Source organism: Oncorhynchus keta, chromosome 20 (genome assembly GCF_023373465.1).
Source record: "Oncorhynchus keta strain PuntledgeMale-10-30-2019 chromosome 20, Oket_V2, whole genome shotgun sequence".
Taxonomy (NCBI): domain Eukaryota; kingdom Metazoa; phylum Chordata; class Actinopteri; order Salmoniformes; family Salmonidae; genus Oncorhynchus; species Oncorhynchus keta.
In genome coordinates this window covers 25,013,298-25,031,966 of record NC_068440.1, presented here as the reverse complement: position 1 = coordinate 25,031,966, position 18,669 = coordinate 25,013,298, and the positions used below count along the sequence as shown (strand labels likewise).

The window sequence follows — 18,669 nt, the reverse complement described above, 5'->3', positions numbered from 1 at the left end:
GAGAAGTGTTCTCTTCACAGATGAATCCTGGCTTTAACTGTACCCGGGAGATCGCATGATGTCAACGTTGTGAACAAAGTACCCCATGATGGCGGTGGGGTTATGGTATGGACAAGCATAAGCTACAGACAACAAACAACTACATTTTAATCGATAGCAATTTGAATGCACAGATAGGATCTTGTCACTGAGGGGCCACTGTCGTGCCATTCATCCTCTGCCATCACCGCAACACAGGATAATGCATGGCCCCATGTTGCAAGGATCTGTAAACTATTCCTGGAAACTGAAAACGTCCCAGTTTTTCCCATGGCCTGCATACTCAATAGACATGTCACCCATTGAACATGTTTACGATGCTCTGGATCAACATGTACTGTACAACAGTGTGTTCCAGTTCCGGACAATATTCAGCAACTTTGCAAAGCCATTGAAGAGAAGTGGGACATTCCATAGGCTCCAATCACCAGCCTGATGAACTATATGCAAGGAGATGTGTCACGCTGCATGAAGCAAATGGGTGGTCACACCAGGCACCGACTCGTTTTCTGATCCACGCCCATACCTTTTTATTTCTATTTGAAAATATATCTTAGCAATTTATTTAAACTGACTGATGTGCTTATGTGAACTATAAAATCAGTCAAATCTTTGAAATTGTTGTGTTTATATTTTTGTTCAGTGTTGAATCTTGAGATTCAGCAATTCCTCGTCACATAATTGTTTGTGGGCGAGGCACAAGACATGCAGCACACCAAAGAAAATAGGCTGTAATTTCAAATAATCTAAAATAACAATGGAAAAGGTGAGAAACCATGAAATATCACAAGTTTAAATCTTATTTAAATGTCTTTATTTATCTTAAAACCAATTGGAATGTCTTCAAAATGGGTACAATGATAAAATAACTGACCATTTGCTTTCTTTTCCACCTACTTTCCTTCAGAGTAGGGATTAACAGTTGTATCATTGAGAGTGTGTGTTTGTGCATCTGTGTGTGTATTTGAAACTGTGTGCGTGTGCAGTCATTGTAAGGAAGTTTTATTGTAAACCCAGTAAGCAGCATTGATGAATGGAAAAAAGTACCTACAGTAAGACTAGCCAAGTGTCTTCCTGTGAAACTGTCTCTATGGGTGTGTGTGTGTGTGTGTGTGTGTGTAGGACGGTCATTGGGGGTTTGGGGGCTTTTCCGAGGTGGACTGAATATTGCACTCCTGTGAGGTAAAACAAAGAAAAAATAAAAATAAAGTTAAGATGGCAAAAAAAATAAAGACAATAAGAACCTGAAAATAGTCCTTGCCCCAACCAAAATCCAGATTGGCCTGCGAGTTATAGCCAGTAAATAAATACAGCGGACATAATATTTCAAACCTAGCCAACCCTGTAATTAAAAAGTGACAAGAAGCGAGAGGGGGCGGGAAACATTACTGCATTTTCTGGGAGAACTTTTGGGAGATTTTGTGTTGTACAAAAATACCTCAATAAGCCAAATGGACTGTTATTTTTAGTCCTAAACAGAATAATATTGTAATGTGCTAAAGGGTAAAAACCATTTATTTTTATTAAAAAGTTGGTGCAGTGGTCCAAGGCACTGCATCTCAGTGCTAGAGGCGTCACTATAGACACCCTGGTTTTATTCCAGGCTGTATCACACCCGGTTGTGTTTTGGAGTCCCACAGGGCGGTGCACAATGGCCAAGCGTCATCCGGGATTGGCCGTCATTGTAAATAAGAATTTGTTCTTAACTGACTTGCCTAGTTAAATAAAGGTTCAATAAAAAATAACCCTTGGCGTAATTAATATCATCAGAAAAATAAACAAATGATCAATCGATACCTTAACATTTTCGGATATTTTTTTATCACCATCGTTAAACTTTCATATACATGTGTGTAAAAAAAAAAAAGAAGGAAAAGCTATCCCATGATTCAAGACTGAAAATAAAAATTAAGGACTCAAAGAAATTCTAGGCCCATGATTGGGCAACGATAACTTGGAGGCGTCTGTGTGCTTTGACCTTTTCCTTCATTGGTTCAGACCTTTAGATTTGCATTCATTAAAATGGAATCATTTGCTCATTAGGTCATCAATTCTGTGATCAATTAGCCATGTCTCAGTGTTAACAAATCACATTAATTACTGATCGCTTTCTCTCATTGTTTTATCTCCCATTGGTTGGAATAATGTTGTTTGATGGAGAGGCTGCACACACACTATTGGACGCAGCAGTTGTGGCCGTTGGCATCCTTGAACCGCAGACGCATCTTGGGTCTGTACTTCTCCAGGTAAAGTAGCTGTTTGGAGTTGAAAGCTCCACGTCTCTTCCTGAGGAAGAGAGGTGAGATAAATAACAATAATGTGGTCTTGTATGGTCGAACATAGCAGCACAGTAACAACATCCACATGAATCAATGTTCCCCAACAAACTAATAAAGAGAATACATGACAATACAGGTTCCACAGCACAGAAAAGTCGGTTCCCCCCCGCCAGTGTGAAAGTTAAAGTAGTGTCTACTGTCGTGTGAAAGCTAAAATAGTGCTTACTGTCGTATGAACTGCACCGCATCCTCATACTTCATCCCAGTCTCAATCAGAGCTAAGGCCACCAGGACTGGAGCTCTACAGGAGACAGTGGAGAGAGAGATAGCAACACCATTATGCATGCAGTGTCATGGTTATGTGGGCAGTAGGGAGGGTGGGGTGAGGGTATACTCTAAAGCTGGGAAATTGGCCTGGGAAACACACGGGGGTTACTGGGTTCACTGCAACCCCGCTGGGGCATCAAGATCACCCCCCAGGCCCACACACACACACAGTAAAATTGCAATAAGTGTGTTACTGTAAGCGAACCTTCACTCACCAAGAATAAAAAATGAAAACTTTGAATTCCCAGACAGACAGCCCGGAGTGTCAAAACTCAGCTGACAAGGCATTCTTGTGTGGGTTTTGAGAGACGGATACAAATACAGTTGAAGTGGGAAGTTTACATACACCTTAGCCAAATACATTTAAACTCAGTTTCATAATTCCTGACATTTAATCCTAGTAAAAATTCACTGTCTTAGGTCAGGTAGGATCACCACTTTATTTTAAGAATGTGAAATGTCAGAATAATAGTAGAGAAAATGATTTCAGTTTTTATGTCTTTCATCACATTCCCTGTGGGTAAGAAGTTTACATACACTATATCAGTATTTGGTAGCATTGTCTTTAAATTGTTTAACTTGGATCAAATGTTTTGGGTAGCCTTCGACAAGCTTCCCACAATAAGTTGGGTGAATATTGGCCCATTCCTCCTGACAGAGCTAGTGTAACTGAGTCAGGTTTGTAGGCTTCCTTTTGCTTGCGCACACTTTTTCAGTTCTGCCGACAAATGTTCTATAGGATTGAGGTCAGGGCTTTATGATGGCCACTCCAAAACCTTGACTTTGTTGTCCTTAAGCCATTTTGCCACAACTTTGGAAATATGCTTGAGGTCATTGTCCATTTGCGACCAAGCTTTAACTTCCTGACTGATGTCTTGAGATGTTGCTTCAATATATCCACATATTTTCCTTCCTCGTGATGCCATATATTTTGTGAAGTGCACCAGTCCCTCCTGCAGCAAAGCACCCCCACAACATGATGCCATCACCCCCGTGCTTCATGGTTGGGATGGTGTTCTTCGGCTTGCAAGCCTCTCCCTTTTTCCTCCAAACATAATGATGGTCATTATGGCCAAACAGTTCTATTTTTGTTTCATCAGACCAGAGGACATTTCTCCAAAAAGTACAATCTTTGTCCCCATGTGCAGTTGCAAACCGTAGTCTGGCTTTTTTATGGCGGTTTGGAGCAGTGACTTCTTCCTTGCTGAGTGGCCTTGCAGGTTATGTCGATATAGGACTCATTTTACTGAGGATATAGATACTTTGTACCTGTTTCCTCCAGCATCTTCACAAGGTCTTTTGCTGTTGTTCTGGGATTGATTTGCACTTTTTGCACCAAAGTACGTTAATTTCTAGGAGACAGAACGAGTCTCCTTCCTGAGCGGTATGACGGCTGCGTGTTTCCATAGTGTTTATACTTGCTATTGTTTGTACAGATGAACGTGTTACCTTCAGGCGTTTGGAAATTGCTCCCAAGGATGAACCAGACTTGTGAAGGTCTACAATTGTTTGAGGTCTTGCTGATTTCTTTTGATTTCCCCATGATGTCAAGCAAAGAGGCACGGAGTTTGAAGGTAGGACTTGAAATACATCCACAGGTACACCTTCAAATGACTCAAATGATGTCAATTAGCCTTTCACAAGCTTCTAAAGCCATGACATCATTTTCTGGAATTTTCCAAGCTGTTTAAAAGGCACAGTCAGATTAGTGTATGTAAACTTCTGACCCACTGGAATTGTTACACAGTGAATAAGTGAAATAATCTGTAAACAATTGTTGGAAAAAGTACTTGTATCATGCATAAAGTAGATGTCCTAACCGACTTGCAAAAACTATAGTTTGTTAACAAGAAATTTGTGGAGTGGTTGAAAAATGAGTTTTAATGACTCCAACCTAAGTGTATGTAAACTTCCGACTTCAACTGTAGGTAGGGATAAAGTGACTACGCAATAGGAGTTAGTGCAAAAAGGGACAATGCAGATAGTTAAATAGTTAACCAATATCTTCCTGGATTAACTAATTAGCAATCTTACGGTTTGGGAGTTGACGCTGTTCAGGGTCCTGTTGGTTGCAGACATGGTGCATTGGTACCACTTGGCATGAGGTAGCAAAGACAACAGTCTATGACTTGGGTGGCTGGAGTCAGACAACCTTTAGCGCTTTCCTCTGACACCGCCTGGTCCTGGATGGCAGGGAGCTCGGTGATGTACTGGGCTGTAAGCACTACCCGCTGTATTGCTTTGTGGTCAGATGCCAAGCAGTTGCCATACCCAGCAGACAGTCAGGATGCTCTCAATGGTGCAGCTTTATAACGTTTTTAGGATTTGAGGGCCCATGCCAAATCTTTTTAGCCTCCTGAGGGGGAAGAGGCGTTGTCGTGCCTTCTTCAGGACTGTGTTGGTGTGTGTTGACACAGAGGTATTTCCATGGTGATGTGGACACCAAGGTACTTAAAGCTCACGACCTGCTCCTCTACAGCCTTGTCGATGTGGATGGGGCGGGCTCGGCCCACCGTTTCTTGTAGTCCACAATCAGCTCCTTTGTCTTTCTGATGTTGAGGGAGAGATTGCTGTCCTGGTACCACTGCCAGGTCACCGAGTTTCTCATAGTCATCGGTGATCAGGCCCACAATCACCATGTCATCAGCAATCTTAATGTTGGAGTCGTGAGCGATCACGCAGTCGTGGGTGAACAGGGAGTACAGGAGGGAACTAAGTACGCATCCCTGAGGAGTCCCTGTGTTGAGGGTCAGCTTGGTGGATGGGTTTCCTACCCTTGGCAGATGTATTGTTGCCTACACCTGAGGGCAGCCCATCAGGAAGTCCAGGACCCAGTTTCAGAGTGTGCAGTCCCAGGGTCCTGAGCTTGGAGAGGACACTGTGGTGTTGAACAAAGCATTCTCCCAGGGCAGTGTGGAGTGTCATAGAGATGAAGTCATCTGTGGATCTGTTGGGTTGGTTTGGGGGTGTCTGGTATGTGGTGTGAGCCTTTCAAAGCATTTCATGGCTACAGATGTGAGTGCTACTGGGCGATAGTCATTTAGACAGATTACCTTGGCGTTGTATATGTGTGTATGTGGTGGTCTGCTTGAAACATGTAGGTATTGCAGACTTGGTCATGGAGGGTTTGAAAATGTCAGTGAAGACACTTGTCAGCTGGTACGCGTCCTGGTAATCCGTCTGGCACGCGGCCTTGTGAATGTTAACCTGTTTAAAGGTCTTATTTACATCGGCTACGGAGAGCGAGACTACACAGTCATCCAGAAGCGCTGGTGCTCTCATGCATTGTCCAGGGTTGTTTGCCTCGAAGAGAGCATAGAAGGAATAGAGCTTGTCTGAAAGGCTTGCGTTGCTGGGCTTTCCTTTGTAAATTTGTGATAGTTTGCGAGCCCTGCCACATCCGACGAGGGTCAGAGCTGGCGCAGTAGGATTTCACCTTAGTCCTGTATTGACAACAACTCGGAGTTCGTAGCAGGATTTCTTATAAGCATCCGGATTTGTGGATGGGGCCACAGTGTCTCCTGACCCCTCCTGTCTCAGTCTCCAGTATTTATGCTGCAGTTGTTTGTGTGTCGGGGGGCTAGGGTCAGTTTGTTATATCTGGAGTATTTCTCCCGACTTATCCTGTGTCCTGTGTGAATTTAAGTATGCTCTCTCTAATTCTCTTTCTTTCTTTCGGAGGATCTGAGCCCTAGGACCATGCCTCAGGACTACCTGGCATGATGAATCCTTGCTGTCCCCAGTCCACCTGGCCGTGCTGCTCCAGTTTCAACTGTTCTGCCTGCAGCTATGGAACCCTGACCTGTTCACTGGACGTGCTACCTGTCCCAGACCTGCTGTTTTCAACTCTCTAGAGACAGCAGGAGCGGTAGAGATACTCTTAATGATTATCTATGAAAAGCCAACTGACCTTTACTCCTGAGGTGCTGACTTGTTCCACCCTCGACAACTACTGTGATCATGATTATTACTGTGATTATTACAGTCCCCACTGTCGTCGTCGTCGTCAATGCACATATTAACGAATCCGGTGACTTAGTAAACTCCTATGTTATCGGACAAATCCCTGAACATATTCCAGTCTGTTCTAGTGAAACAGTCCTGTATCTAAGGGTTTCCCCAAAATCTGTTTTGTTGCCCTAGCACTACAAAGCTGATTCAAATAACAAAAGCTTAATGATGAGCTGGTTATTTTAATCAACTGTGTAGTGCTAGGGCAAAAACCAAAATGTGCACCGGGGGGGGCTGAGGCTCAACATCTGCTTCATAGGACCTTCCGTATTGAGCACATCACTGGAAATTCTTGTTTCAGTTTTTGCTTGTAAGCAGGACTCACGGGGATAGAGTTCTGGTCGGATTGAGCAAATGGAGGTCGAGGGAGAGCTTTGTATGCGTTTGTGTGGTGGTCTAGAGTTGTCGCCTCTAGATGAACAGGTGACAAGCTGGTAAAAATGAGGCATTAAAATCACCGGCCAATAAGAGTGCCGCCACTGGATGTGCATTTTTGTTTGCTTCCGGCCCAATACTGCTCTTTGAGTACGGTCTCCGTGCCAGCATTGGTTTGGGTCAGTAAATATGAAGCTACGAAAAATATAGGATGAAAACTGGGAAATAGTATGGTCTGCAGTTTATCATGAGGTATTCCAGATCAGGCGAGCAAAACCTTTAAAACTTCCTTAGCATTAGATATCACGCACCAGCTGTTAACTATTCAGTCTTGACAATGCGTTAAAAAAAACTAAGCTAGATGTGTCCGTGTTCAGCCACGACTTTGAGAAAACATAAGATATTACAGGTTCAGGTCCCGTTGATAAATAGACCCAAATGGAGCTGGTCAAGTTTATTCTATAGTGATTGTAAAAATAAGATGTAACCTAACGCAGTGTGCTGGGTTTAGTAACCTCAGCAGTGACGCTTACTTGTGGAAGCCCATGGCTGTGCAATGGCATAGCCTTGCTTTGTTAATTCAGCAGAGAAGACACTTTTATTTCCAGAGCCCATCAGCCAAGACACCCATTTTACAGTAAAAGAAAACAAAAAAATGTTTTAACAGAATAAAATAGAACAGAATATTTTTCCAAATGTAAAAAGTTGCCACTGCAAAGTAATGCACATCTCAAACAGTGATCACTTGAAACGGGTTGAAATAGTTTCAGGGTTAGAAAACTAAATCTCTCATTTTCAATATTGCAGAAGTTTGATTTATTCTGCCTTTTATTTGGATTTTCAAAATGGATTACCAATTCCACATTGAACACTACATAGTGATGAATTCTGACCACAACATCTGTTTGCTGAGTAGGTCAAGGCTTAATGATTCTGATGAAAATTCACTCTGTTGGGCCTCCCGAGTGGCGCAGCGGTCTACAGACCAGGCGTCACTACAGACCCGGGTTCAATCCCAGGTTGAATCACAAACAGAAGTGATCGGGAGTCCCATAGGGCGGCGCAATATTGTTACAGTGTCGTCCGCATGAGGGGAGGGTTTGGCCGGGGGAGCTTTACGTGGCTCAACGCGCTCTCTATGCCAATTTCGGTAGTCAGTTGAACAGTGTTTCCTCTGACACATTGGTGCAGCTGGCTTCCGGGTTAAGTGGGTGGGTGTTAAGAAGCTTGGTTTGGTGGGTCATGTTTTGGAGGAAGCATGAGTCAACCTTCACCTCCCAAGCCAGTTGGGGAGTTGCAGCGATGAGACAAGATCTAAATTGGGGATAAAGAACATTGCATAATTTAAATAGTTCTGTCTTTATCAAACAAATATTTTTGTGTATTCTCAGTGTGGAACCTGTATGTTAAAGTCTAACCAATTCAAAATGGCACAAGCAGTTCGCAAAGTAGCCAAAGCGAAAAGTAGACAGGACAATTATTCAAAAACTGCAGCTCGTTGTTGAAACGCATAATTTATTTTGTCTATCAACCAGTCCATTTACAATTTTTCTGTAGGTCTAACGGGAGATTTTGCGCACCCGTGTGTAGAGAGAGTGGTCGCAACGCAATTAAGTGAATGAGAGAGGAGAAAGGGAATTTAGGGAGAAGAACTGTGATGCTTGGCTTGGTTTATTTTTGTTTTGTGCGCCGCAAATGCCCATGTACAAATGGAACACTAGTCAAAGCAAATTGAGATCGTCTTCCAGATAACATTTTAGTGGCCAAAAAGCACATAACAACAAATCTCTGAATACTCCAACGGACGTCATCGCTAGTCATCAGATGGGTCTCACTAGCCACAATTAAGCCCACATACACACATCCAGCTCACCACTTACATTCACCTGGCCCACTTACCAACACACACACACACACACACACTCACCGGCCCAGCCCCGCCACACAATGCACAGCGATGCAGCAGCCAGGCTCGTCTCGGAACTTGGTCTTCAGCAGGTTCAGCCAGTCATCCACTATCTGGGTGGGGGGCGGGGCACCATCATCAAAGGGCCAGTCCTACAGAGGCAGAGGAACAAAAATTGAAACATGGATGAAACCAGGGGTTAGGGGTTATTTTAACCAGTGGTCAATGCTGAAGGTCAGTACAGGATAATTCAAAGCCTGATTGAAGAATTAGAGCAGCTTTGTCCATTACGTGATATCATGTGTGTCTAAGTTGGAAAGCTTGATATGCTGAGTAGTATGTGTGGTGTGACCTGGCAGACAGCCTGACCCCTGTTTATCCGTCTGAGCCTCTATACTCGTGCTGACCCAGTGTCTCTGCCACGGCTCAGCACAGATCACAGCCGTGCGCAACCCTACACAAGACTATTCCTGTCTTGGTGCTCAAACAATATAAAAACTGGATTGTGATCATAATTACTGCCACACTCCAATGGAAGACAGGGAGAGGAATGCTCCAGGATGAGGGGTGGTGATCACTGTATTAAAACTATATCAACGACGGGATAGGATATTTCCTCGCCCAAACAAGGTTTCTCTGGCCTTCCATAAATCACCTGTGAGACCGCTGAATACTAGCCTAAGCTTTGAGAAGAGACAATAGAGGGCACAGAAGACAGAAACAGACAGAGCAAGAAGGCCTGGGTGGAGCCTCATTCATGTGGATCTGAGCCAGAGATTCCTTCCTTCTCTTCTCCACCTCTTAGCTCAGCAGTGGCAGGCAGACAGTTGAGGACAAATGAAAACAGACAGATAACAACGAAGGTCTCCAGAGAGGGAAAACTACCTGTTTAACTTGACACTCCATGGAAGAAAAAAACAGCAAATTCCAACTCCCCTAAAATTCCTAGGAGGCATTCGGTTCAGTAGAAATTCTTTCTGCTCTCTAGGTGTGTGTGGTTGTAATCTCCTCCACCAGCCGGCTCTCGCTGTCAACTATCTGGCTTCACATCACCTCAGAATGGAACTTGAATAGAAAATCCATTGGGCTTCCCAAAAACGATACGTTTAAAAATGCCCACACCAGTAGAAATCCACTTTTTCAAGCAGAAAGACGATGCCCAGAGCTTACCAATGATGTTGCACAATGATTTAAGTCAATAAGTATGTGACCAAGGCCCTTCTACACCGATTGCTCAGTTTGACAGGGCGGCCAGCTCTAGGAAGAGTCTTGGTGGTTCCAAACTTCCTCAATGTAAGAATGATGGAGGCCACTGTGTTCTTGGGGACCTTCAATGCTGGAGATTTTGTACTCTTCCCGAGAGCTATGCCTCGACAAAATCCTGTCTCGGAGCTCTTACGGACAATTCCGTCAACCTGACAGCTTGATTTTCGCACTGTCAACTTTGGGACCTTATATAGATGGGGGAAGCATTGTATTAAGTCCCATCTAAATCAATTGTCACCTCGATTTAGATCCACGCCTCAGTCGTGTGATTCGATCAGAATTTGAATTGATTGGCATGTCACTCAGTAAATCCACACCCCTAAAGTTCCAAACAGTCCCACACTTACCAGGCTCTATGTGCTAGCAAGTCAAGTCTGGGGACGAGGTTAATGTGTGTGTGTGTATAATCCTTACCACGACCTCGATCCCCCCCTTCTCCACTGGGGCCTTGTCGTAGGTGGCGTCACACACTCTCACCAGCGTGCTCACCTCAAACTTCTTCAGCTCCTGAGACAGACAGAAATAGACAGACAGGCAGAGTCAGAGAGAGAGAGACAGGCAGAGACAGGCAGAGACAGGCAGAGACAGGCAGAGAGAGAGAGACCGACACAGAGACAAGAGGGGAGAGACACAGACAGACAGAGACACAGAGAGACAGAGACTATCAGCACAAATATCTTGCACTAAAAATATTTATGTTTAATTGTAGGTTGAGCTGAGATTGTTATAGGCTACTTTGGTGAGGTTATTGATGCACGTACATACAGTCAGAAGTGTATGACACTCCACAGTGAACTTGAGTGTGGAATTGACAAGGTTATACATGCAGACACTACATGACAACACAAAAGCAACAAACGCCCCCACACACAAGGTGGCTGCCTCACCTCGGTAAACTTGTTGAGCGTGGCGTTGGTGGGGTTGTGTGTGATGAGGAACCTCATGCCCTCGTAGGCAATCTCCACTGCTGCAGGGCGGTTCATGTTGGCGAGACGGCTTTGAAAACAATTACAATAAAATACTTAATCTCTTACAAGAAGGATGACTACTTTTGGCTCAGATGTCAGCAAGGACTTCTAGTAGGATTCTGTAGGTTAAAAAAATAAATAAAAACACGACGAAGGGAGGAGGGGGATGTGGATGGTAACACCTGTGGATGTCTTAAAAAAAAGAGGGGTAACAAAAAATATGGATGATGTAATCCACAAGACTCCACAGGGGTGGGGTAAAAATAAAAATGATTTAAAAAAAAATTGGGGAGACTATCCACGAGTCATCCAATCGGACATTCAGATTTTACCCCATTCAGGAGAGCGGTATGTGATTGGCTTCTGGGAGAGAAAGCAGGAAGTAGAAGAGAACTGAGCAGTTTTCTTATTGGCGGCTCCGGGGACAGAGCTGGGCGATCTGGCCAAGGACTACGCGGTATCCCAGGGGATCGTTGGAGGAGACCGGGATTCCCAGTGTGCTGGCTTCAGGGGGGCTTCTGGGTAGCGTAGTCCCGAGGGGGGCGGACGATTCACTTGTCCACGAAGGCGAGGTGCTGTGCCTGGCAGAAGTCTCCACTGACACTCACATTCGCCATATATGTATGGCCCAAATCAACACAGAAACACTGCCAGGAAAAGAGGGGGAAAGGGAGGAAAATGTGATTAGGTAAACTCAAACAGACAAGGACACAGTCACCATTTAGCAAGGCGTCAGAAGTTCTTGAAGAGCAAGGCAGGGCAAAAAGACATCTAAAAGCACCTGTTGGGGAAACTAGTAAACTCATCACAGAAGAAATATGACCCATGAAATACTTGACCTATTAAAAACTAGACATTATCACCCTTGTACTAAAGGGGTTATAAACCCCCAGATTTTTATCAGCCACACTCACATGGGAAAATAACAAATTGTACATAAAGATATATACACACACACAGATAATGAAAGACAGACACAAGACACCCATGATCTCTTGGCTTCAAAAGAGAGCCTCTCACAAATCATGTAATGTCTTGCCTCTAACCAGCTGATTCTGAGCCTGAACACCTGAAGGGCCTGAACATAGCCACCACAAAATGGCTGGTAACTACCACTGTCTACTCACACACACACAACGTGACAGTCCAAGGGAGAGGTGAAACAGAGAGAGACAGAGCAGAGCGTGAGAGAGAGTGGTGGAGGGCCAAGAGAGGGCAGGGGGGAAAGTGAGGGGGTGGAGGTTTAGATGAGAGGGCAGGAATGAGGTGAGAAAAGGGGTGGAGGGTGAGGGGACAAATGGGGTAGAGTGTAAGCGCAAAAGGGAAGTAAAAAAAAAAAAAGTTGGACCTCAGCATCAGTGTACAACACAGCAGTCACAAGGTGAGGATTATGGGTTGGCAGGGCTTCACACGAGCCAACTCTTTCACAGTCCCACGCTCCCCCTTTCACCTGAGACTCTCCCTCTGTCACAGTCATTCTCCATTTATCCCACGCTCAGTCTCTTCAGGTCTACTCTTTACTGCAGTCATTCTCTCCAAATCTCTGTCTTCTCTTTGGGAGAATGGTGCCCCAATTATCCTAGTGTCTTGCCTCCTTTACCCATAGGACTCTCGCTCTACCTCTCCCCCATCCTCCTTCTCATATTTGAGTCTGTCTCAGTCGGTCGTGGCGCCGGTACAGAGCGGTCGTCTCGCCCACTCATTCACTCTGTGCCAGGAACAGGGTAACAACTTTAAAAGACACACTGACGCTCTATTCACTGGACTCACTTTGCCCTGCTCACCCACTCTGCAGATAGACGCCTGCCTCACCCACTCTGCAGATAGACGCCTGCCTCACCCACTCTGCAGATAGACGCCTGCCTCACCCACTCTGCAGATAGACGCCTGCCTCACCCACTCAATCTCTCATTCTGTGCCAATGACAGCCAGGGTTACTCTATGGAGACTAGAACTAACCTTCTATCCCCATCTCCGGTTCCCTCTGGTGTCCTCTCACCCAGTGCAAGAGGGCCAGTTTTCAAAGAATCACCAACCACTCCTCTCTCCCACTCTTTCCTTCCATCTCCCTGCCTTAGCCGGTGACAGCAACAGGGCCTGTCTTCAAAGAGCCACCAGTTCTCCAGTGGGTAAAGATCTCTCCCTGGCTCCTTTAATTACCAGCTCTAAACAGCACTAAAAACACTAGTGATGAAAAAAAAAATCTATTTAGTTACATGTCAGGATATTATTTTTGACGATATATCGTATCAGCTCACAATTTGTGCTAGTTGGCTGTACCAAAACTTTTTGTCCTTTTTCCGCAATACTTATCTGCACCCAAGTATCGTGATATCGTATTGTGAGGTCCCTGGCAATTTCCAGTTCTAAAATAAATAAATAAATATATATACATACAAAACACCACTGCAGTATGGCACGGCCACAGACGAACAAACTTCATCTACGGATCAAGTGCTACCAGTCCCAAAAAACATATTCATGATGATCTAAAAGGGAAATGGATCAGGACCAGACAGGTCGAGGAAGAAGAGGGAATGAAAAGAGATACTTCAGAGCAGTTGGTCATCTGCTCCTAATTATTCAGTAAAGGATGGATATCATACGGGAGGTTTTTAACAGGAGCCGCTCCGTGATCTGTCAACAACAGAGGAAGGATCAGAGGAGATAGATGACACCTGCATTCAAAATAGCCCCCTTATACCATTAAGGGCACCACTTTTGACCAGGACCAAGTAGTGCAGTATACAGGGATCCATTTGGGACACAACAAAAGCGAACGTCTCTCCAGACTAGAGGTCGACTGATTAATCGGAATGGACGATTAATTAGGGCCGATTTTAACTTTTCATAACAATCGGAAATCTGTATTTTTGGACGCCGATTCTGCCATTTTATTTAAATCTTTACTACATTATTTAACGAGGCAAGTCGGTTAAGAACACATTCTTATTTTCAATGACGATTTAGGAACTGCGTGTTAACTGCCTTGTTCAGGAGCAGAAAGACAGATTTTTACCTTGTCAGCTCAGGGATTCAATCTTGCAACCTTACGGTTAACTAATCCAAGGCTCTAACCACCTGCCTCACGAAGAGCCTGCCTGTTATGCGAATGCAGTAAGAAGCCAAGGTAAGTTGCTAGCTAGCATTAAAATTATCTTGTAAAAAATAATCATAATCACTAGTTATAACTACACATGGTTGATGACATTACTAGTTTATCTAGCGTGTCCTGCGTTGTATATAATCGCTGCGGTGCGGATTCGTGAAAAAGGACTGTCGTTGCTCCAACGTGTACCTAACCATAAACATCAATGCCTTTCTTAAAATCAATACACAGAAGTATATATATTTAAACCTACATATTTAGCTAAAAGAAAGGTTAGCAGGCAATATTAGTCAGGTGAAATTGTGTCATTTCTCTTGCGTTCATTGCACGCAGAGTCAGGGTATATGTAACAGGTTGGGCCGCCTGGCTCGTTGCGAACTCATTTGCCAGAATTTTACGTAATTATGACATAACATTGAAGGCAATGTAACAGGTATATTTAGACTTATGGATGCCACCCAATAGATAAAATACGGAATGGTTCCATATTTCACTGAAAGAATAAAATATGTTTTGTTTTCGAGATGATAGGTCATTAATATGGTCGATTCCGGAAACTAAGGCTCATATTTCTGTGTGTTATTATGTTATAACTAAGTCTATGATTTAATAGAGCAGTCTGAGCGATGGTAGGCACCAGCAGGCTCGTAAGCATTCATTCAAAAAGCACTTTTGTGCGTTTTGCCAGCAGCTCTTCCCTGTGCTTCAAGCATTGCTCTGTTTATCACTTCAAGCCTATCAACTCCCGAGATTAGGCTGGTGTAACCGATGTGAAATGGCTAGCTAGTTAGCGGGGTGCGCACTAATAGCGTTTCAAATGTCACTCGCTCTGAGACTTGGAGTAGTTGTTCCCCTTGCTCTGCATGGGTAACGCTGCTTTGAGGGTGGCTGTTGTCGATGTGTTCCTGGTTCGAGCCCAGGTAGCGGCAAGGAGAGGGACGGAAGCGATACTGTTACACTGGCAATACCAAAGGGCCTATAAGAACATCCAATAGTCAAAGGTATATGAAATACAAATCGTAGAGAGAGAAATAGTCCTATAATAACTACAACCTAAATAGTCTTACCTGGGAATATTGAAGACTCATGTTAATAGGAACCACCAGCTTTCATATGTTCTCATGGTTTGAGCAAGGAACTTAAACATTAGCTTTATTACATGGCACATATTGCACTTTTACTTTCTTCTCCAACACTTTGTTTTTGCATTATTTAAACCAAATTGAACATGTTTCATTATTTACTTGAGGGTAAATTGATTTTATTGATGTATTATATTAAGCTAAAATAAGTGTTCATTCAGGATTGTTGTAATTGTCATTATTACAAATAAATAAATAAATGTAAAACATTTATAATCCGATTAATCGGTATTGGCTTTTTTTGGTCCTCCAATAAAATCGGTATCGGCGTTGAGAGAGCGCGAGAGCGACCAAATACGACGTGTGTGGAGTGTGACAGACCAGTGAAGTCAGAGACCATCCCAATGAGAAGTAGAAAGACCAGACTACTATAATGTCAGGAAACAGGATTGCAATGCTCACACAATATCACACTTAATAGAAGGTTATGTGATGAACCACAATCTTGAGCTTATCAAATTGTACTACATACAGTCTCATAACACAGTCTTTAAACCGAGTCCCACAGCTTGCAGTACCTCCAAACAGGAGTATGCAGCAGTTGGACTGCACTCAGCAGCTAAGTAGAATCCTTCATAGCTAAGTGGTATTAGCATCAATTTCCATTCAGTCAGCATAGACTTACATATGTCAAGGTCCTCTCTCCCTAATAACAGTCACCTAGCCATGTCCCAAGTTAATGTCAGTGAATATGGAGGAAAGGAGACAAGGAGAGGAAGCCAATCGTCAGACTATTGAGACGTACCCCAGTTAAAGCCAGTATCTGAGTGAGTGGCACTAGCTAGAGGAACAGGCACCTTGTGGTAAAGCCAGACCAGCCCTGCTTTCACAACGCTGCCGGGAACTCATGCAAATCACTCAGCCATATTTGCAAACAACAACTTCTGCAATTGTGCCCAGCTGTCAGCACAGATGGAGAGAAGAGAGCCAACACACCAAATCAGTCTGGAAATACTGTGTGTTTGTTACCACACAGGAAGTATCTTTATGAACACTGCGTCTGAGACAGGGAAAGTGACAGCTACCAGGCCTAATTGTGTAGCCGACAAAGATGTATTATAATTCTCTAGGCCTACAACTCAAAATTGGTCAAGTTCCTACTCATTTCAACCAGAAAACTGAACTCGCCAACCTAAAAACACAAAAGAAATGCACAGCTAGGCCTACATACAAAACAAACGCCAACAAGGGGCCTATTTAGGCCGCGATTCAGGTCAACCGGGTTAGGAAAGCTTTATTATTTTTGTTTAGCCTACAATTTTCAATTTTCAGGCCACTTCAGTCATCATTAGTTGGCATCGCCTCACAGCTGCCCCACACAACTCTGCTGTTGAACAAGTGCTAACGAAGAACATAAAACAGCACAAGCTAAGATTTATCCTGAAGTTCTCCTGCTGCCACACATACACTAAAGCCCCGTTGTGAGTACCAACATGTCCCTTTCTTTTCCAGCTGGACTGAATGTTGTTGGGTACACACAGAGTCCACTCAGGACTAAGAAATTGTTCAACTAGCTACATCAAGTATTTTCCTTCACCTGATACCGAGATCGGATTAGCCTACTACTGTATATGAACCTGGGAGAAACATCTACAAAAGTCACACACACGAAACTACCCACACGTATTCTGTTAGGCTGGGAATTGCCAGAGACAACATGATACGATCTAATCAAGATACTTAGGTGACAATACCATATGTATTTAAATTCTCACAATTCAGGAACACCTGCTCTTTACATGACAGACTGATAAGGTGAATCCAGCTGAAAGCCATGATCCCTTAATTGAGCGTGACTGGGCAAGGCAAAAGATTTAAGTGCTTTTGAACAGGGCATGGTACAAGGGTTTTGTGTGTCAAGAACTGCCACACTGCTGGGTTTTTCACGCTCAACAGTTCTCCGTGTGAATGGTCCACCGCCCAAAGGACATCCAGCCAACTTGACACAACTGTGGGAGGCATTGGAGTCAACATTGGCCAGCATCCTTGTGGAATACTTGACACCATGTAGAGGCCATGCCCCAACGAATTGAGGCTGTTGAGGGCAAAAGGGGGTGCAATGCAATATTAGGAAGGTGTTCCTAATGTTTTGTACATGGTTTGTAATTGCAATTTGATGTTCCAAACATATTGCTCACTTTGTGTCTCGTCTGCTACAGAAGAAAATTTGAGCAATCATGGAAATACGTGCTGAAAACATGTTGACTAACTATTTATAAAGATTGAGAACAAGCTGTAGGATTAAATATATTGGAGTTTTGGTGCCGGTTCAGCCGACAAGCACTGGCTAACGCTACCTACAGTTGGTAGCAAAGGAGTTGGTCCCTCCTTTGCTGCTATAACAGGCTCCACTCTCCTGGGAAGGCTTTCCACTAGATGTTGGAACATTGCTGCAGGGAATTACTTCCATTCAGCCACAAGAGCATTCGTGAGGTCGGGCACTGATCTTGGGCGATTAGGCCTGGCTTGCAGTCGAGGGTACCAATTCATCACAAAGGTGTTTGATGGAGTTAAAGTCAGGGCTCTGTGCAGGCCAGTCAAGTTCTTCCACAGCGATCTCGAGAAAAGATTTCTGTATGGACCTTGCTTTGTGCATGGGGGCATTGTCATACTGAAACAGGAAGGGACTCTGTTGCCACAAATTCGGAAGCACAGCATCATCTGGAATGTCATTGTATGCTGTAGCGTTAAGATTTCCCTTCACTGGAACTAAGGGGCCTAGCAAGAACCATGAAAAACATAGGGCTGTTGGGGTGACTGTGTTACCGGCGGTCACGAGTCATGAAGGCAGTCAAATTCCACGTGACCGTTTAGTCAAGGTAATTAGGCTTCTCCGAGCGTTGATGGTCATTAGTAGCCTACCAAACTTGCCAACTTCCTGGTACTCAGCACTCCATTGTCCCTCTAATCAATCTGACATCAATGCAAATGTTTTTCGAAAACCTAATCAAAAACTTCATGAGAGCCCATGAGCTCATGTTGCGCAACATTTCTATAGGCTTTGTAATTATTTGAGGAAAGAATGATGGCTTCTACTAAACAGAGGATCCCATCAGCTCTCTATAGGCTAGGCCTACTATATTTATTTCTCAACTTTCCTAATATCCAGAACATCATTTATCTTTACAACAGGAGTATAGCTACCTGGCTGGAATGAAAATGAACAAGAGGAAAAGCATCCTCCATTCGCTATTTAAGTGGATAGAAGACAGGTGCATGATAATGGTCCATTCTAAATCAAAAAAAT

The 18,669-nt window shown here is 43.8% G+C and overlaps 1 protein-coding gene across 1 annotated transcript in view; it reads right to left on the bottom strand.

The window, feature by feature from the left end:
• Positions 1-836: 836 nt before the first annotated feature.
• LOC118399586 (protein tyrosine phosphatase type IVA 2) overlaps positions 837-18,669 on the bottom strand; it is a 36,954-nt gene continuing 19,121 nt past the window's right edge. The window contains exons 2-7 of the mRNA XM_035795781.2: positions 11,504-11,818; positions 11,091-11,199; positions 10,618-10,710; positions 8,959-9,089; positions 2,545-2,619; positions 837-2,325 (exon numbers count right to left, since the gene is read on the bottom strand). Coding sequence (XP_035651674.1) covers positions 2,214-2,325; positions 2,545-2,619; positions 8,959-9,089; positions 10,618-10,710; positions 11,091-11,199; positions 11,504-11,508 — 525 coding nt within the window. The 5' untranslated portion in view covers positions 11,509-11,818 and the 3' untranslated portion in view covers positions 837-2,213. The remainder of the gene's footprint in view (positions 2,326-2,544; positions 2,620-8,958; positions 9,090-10,617; positions 10,711-11,090; positions 11,200-11,503; positions 11,819-18,669) is intronic.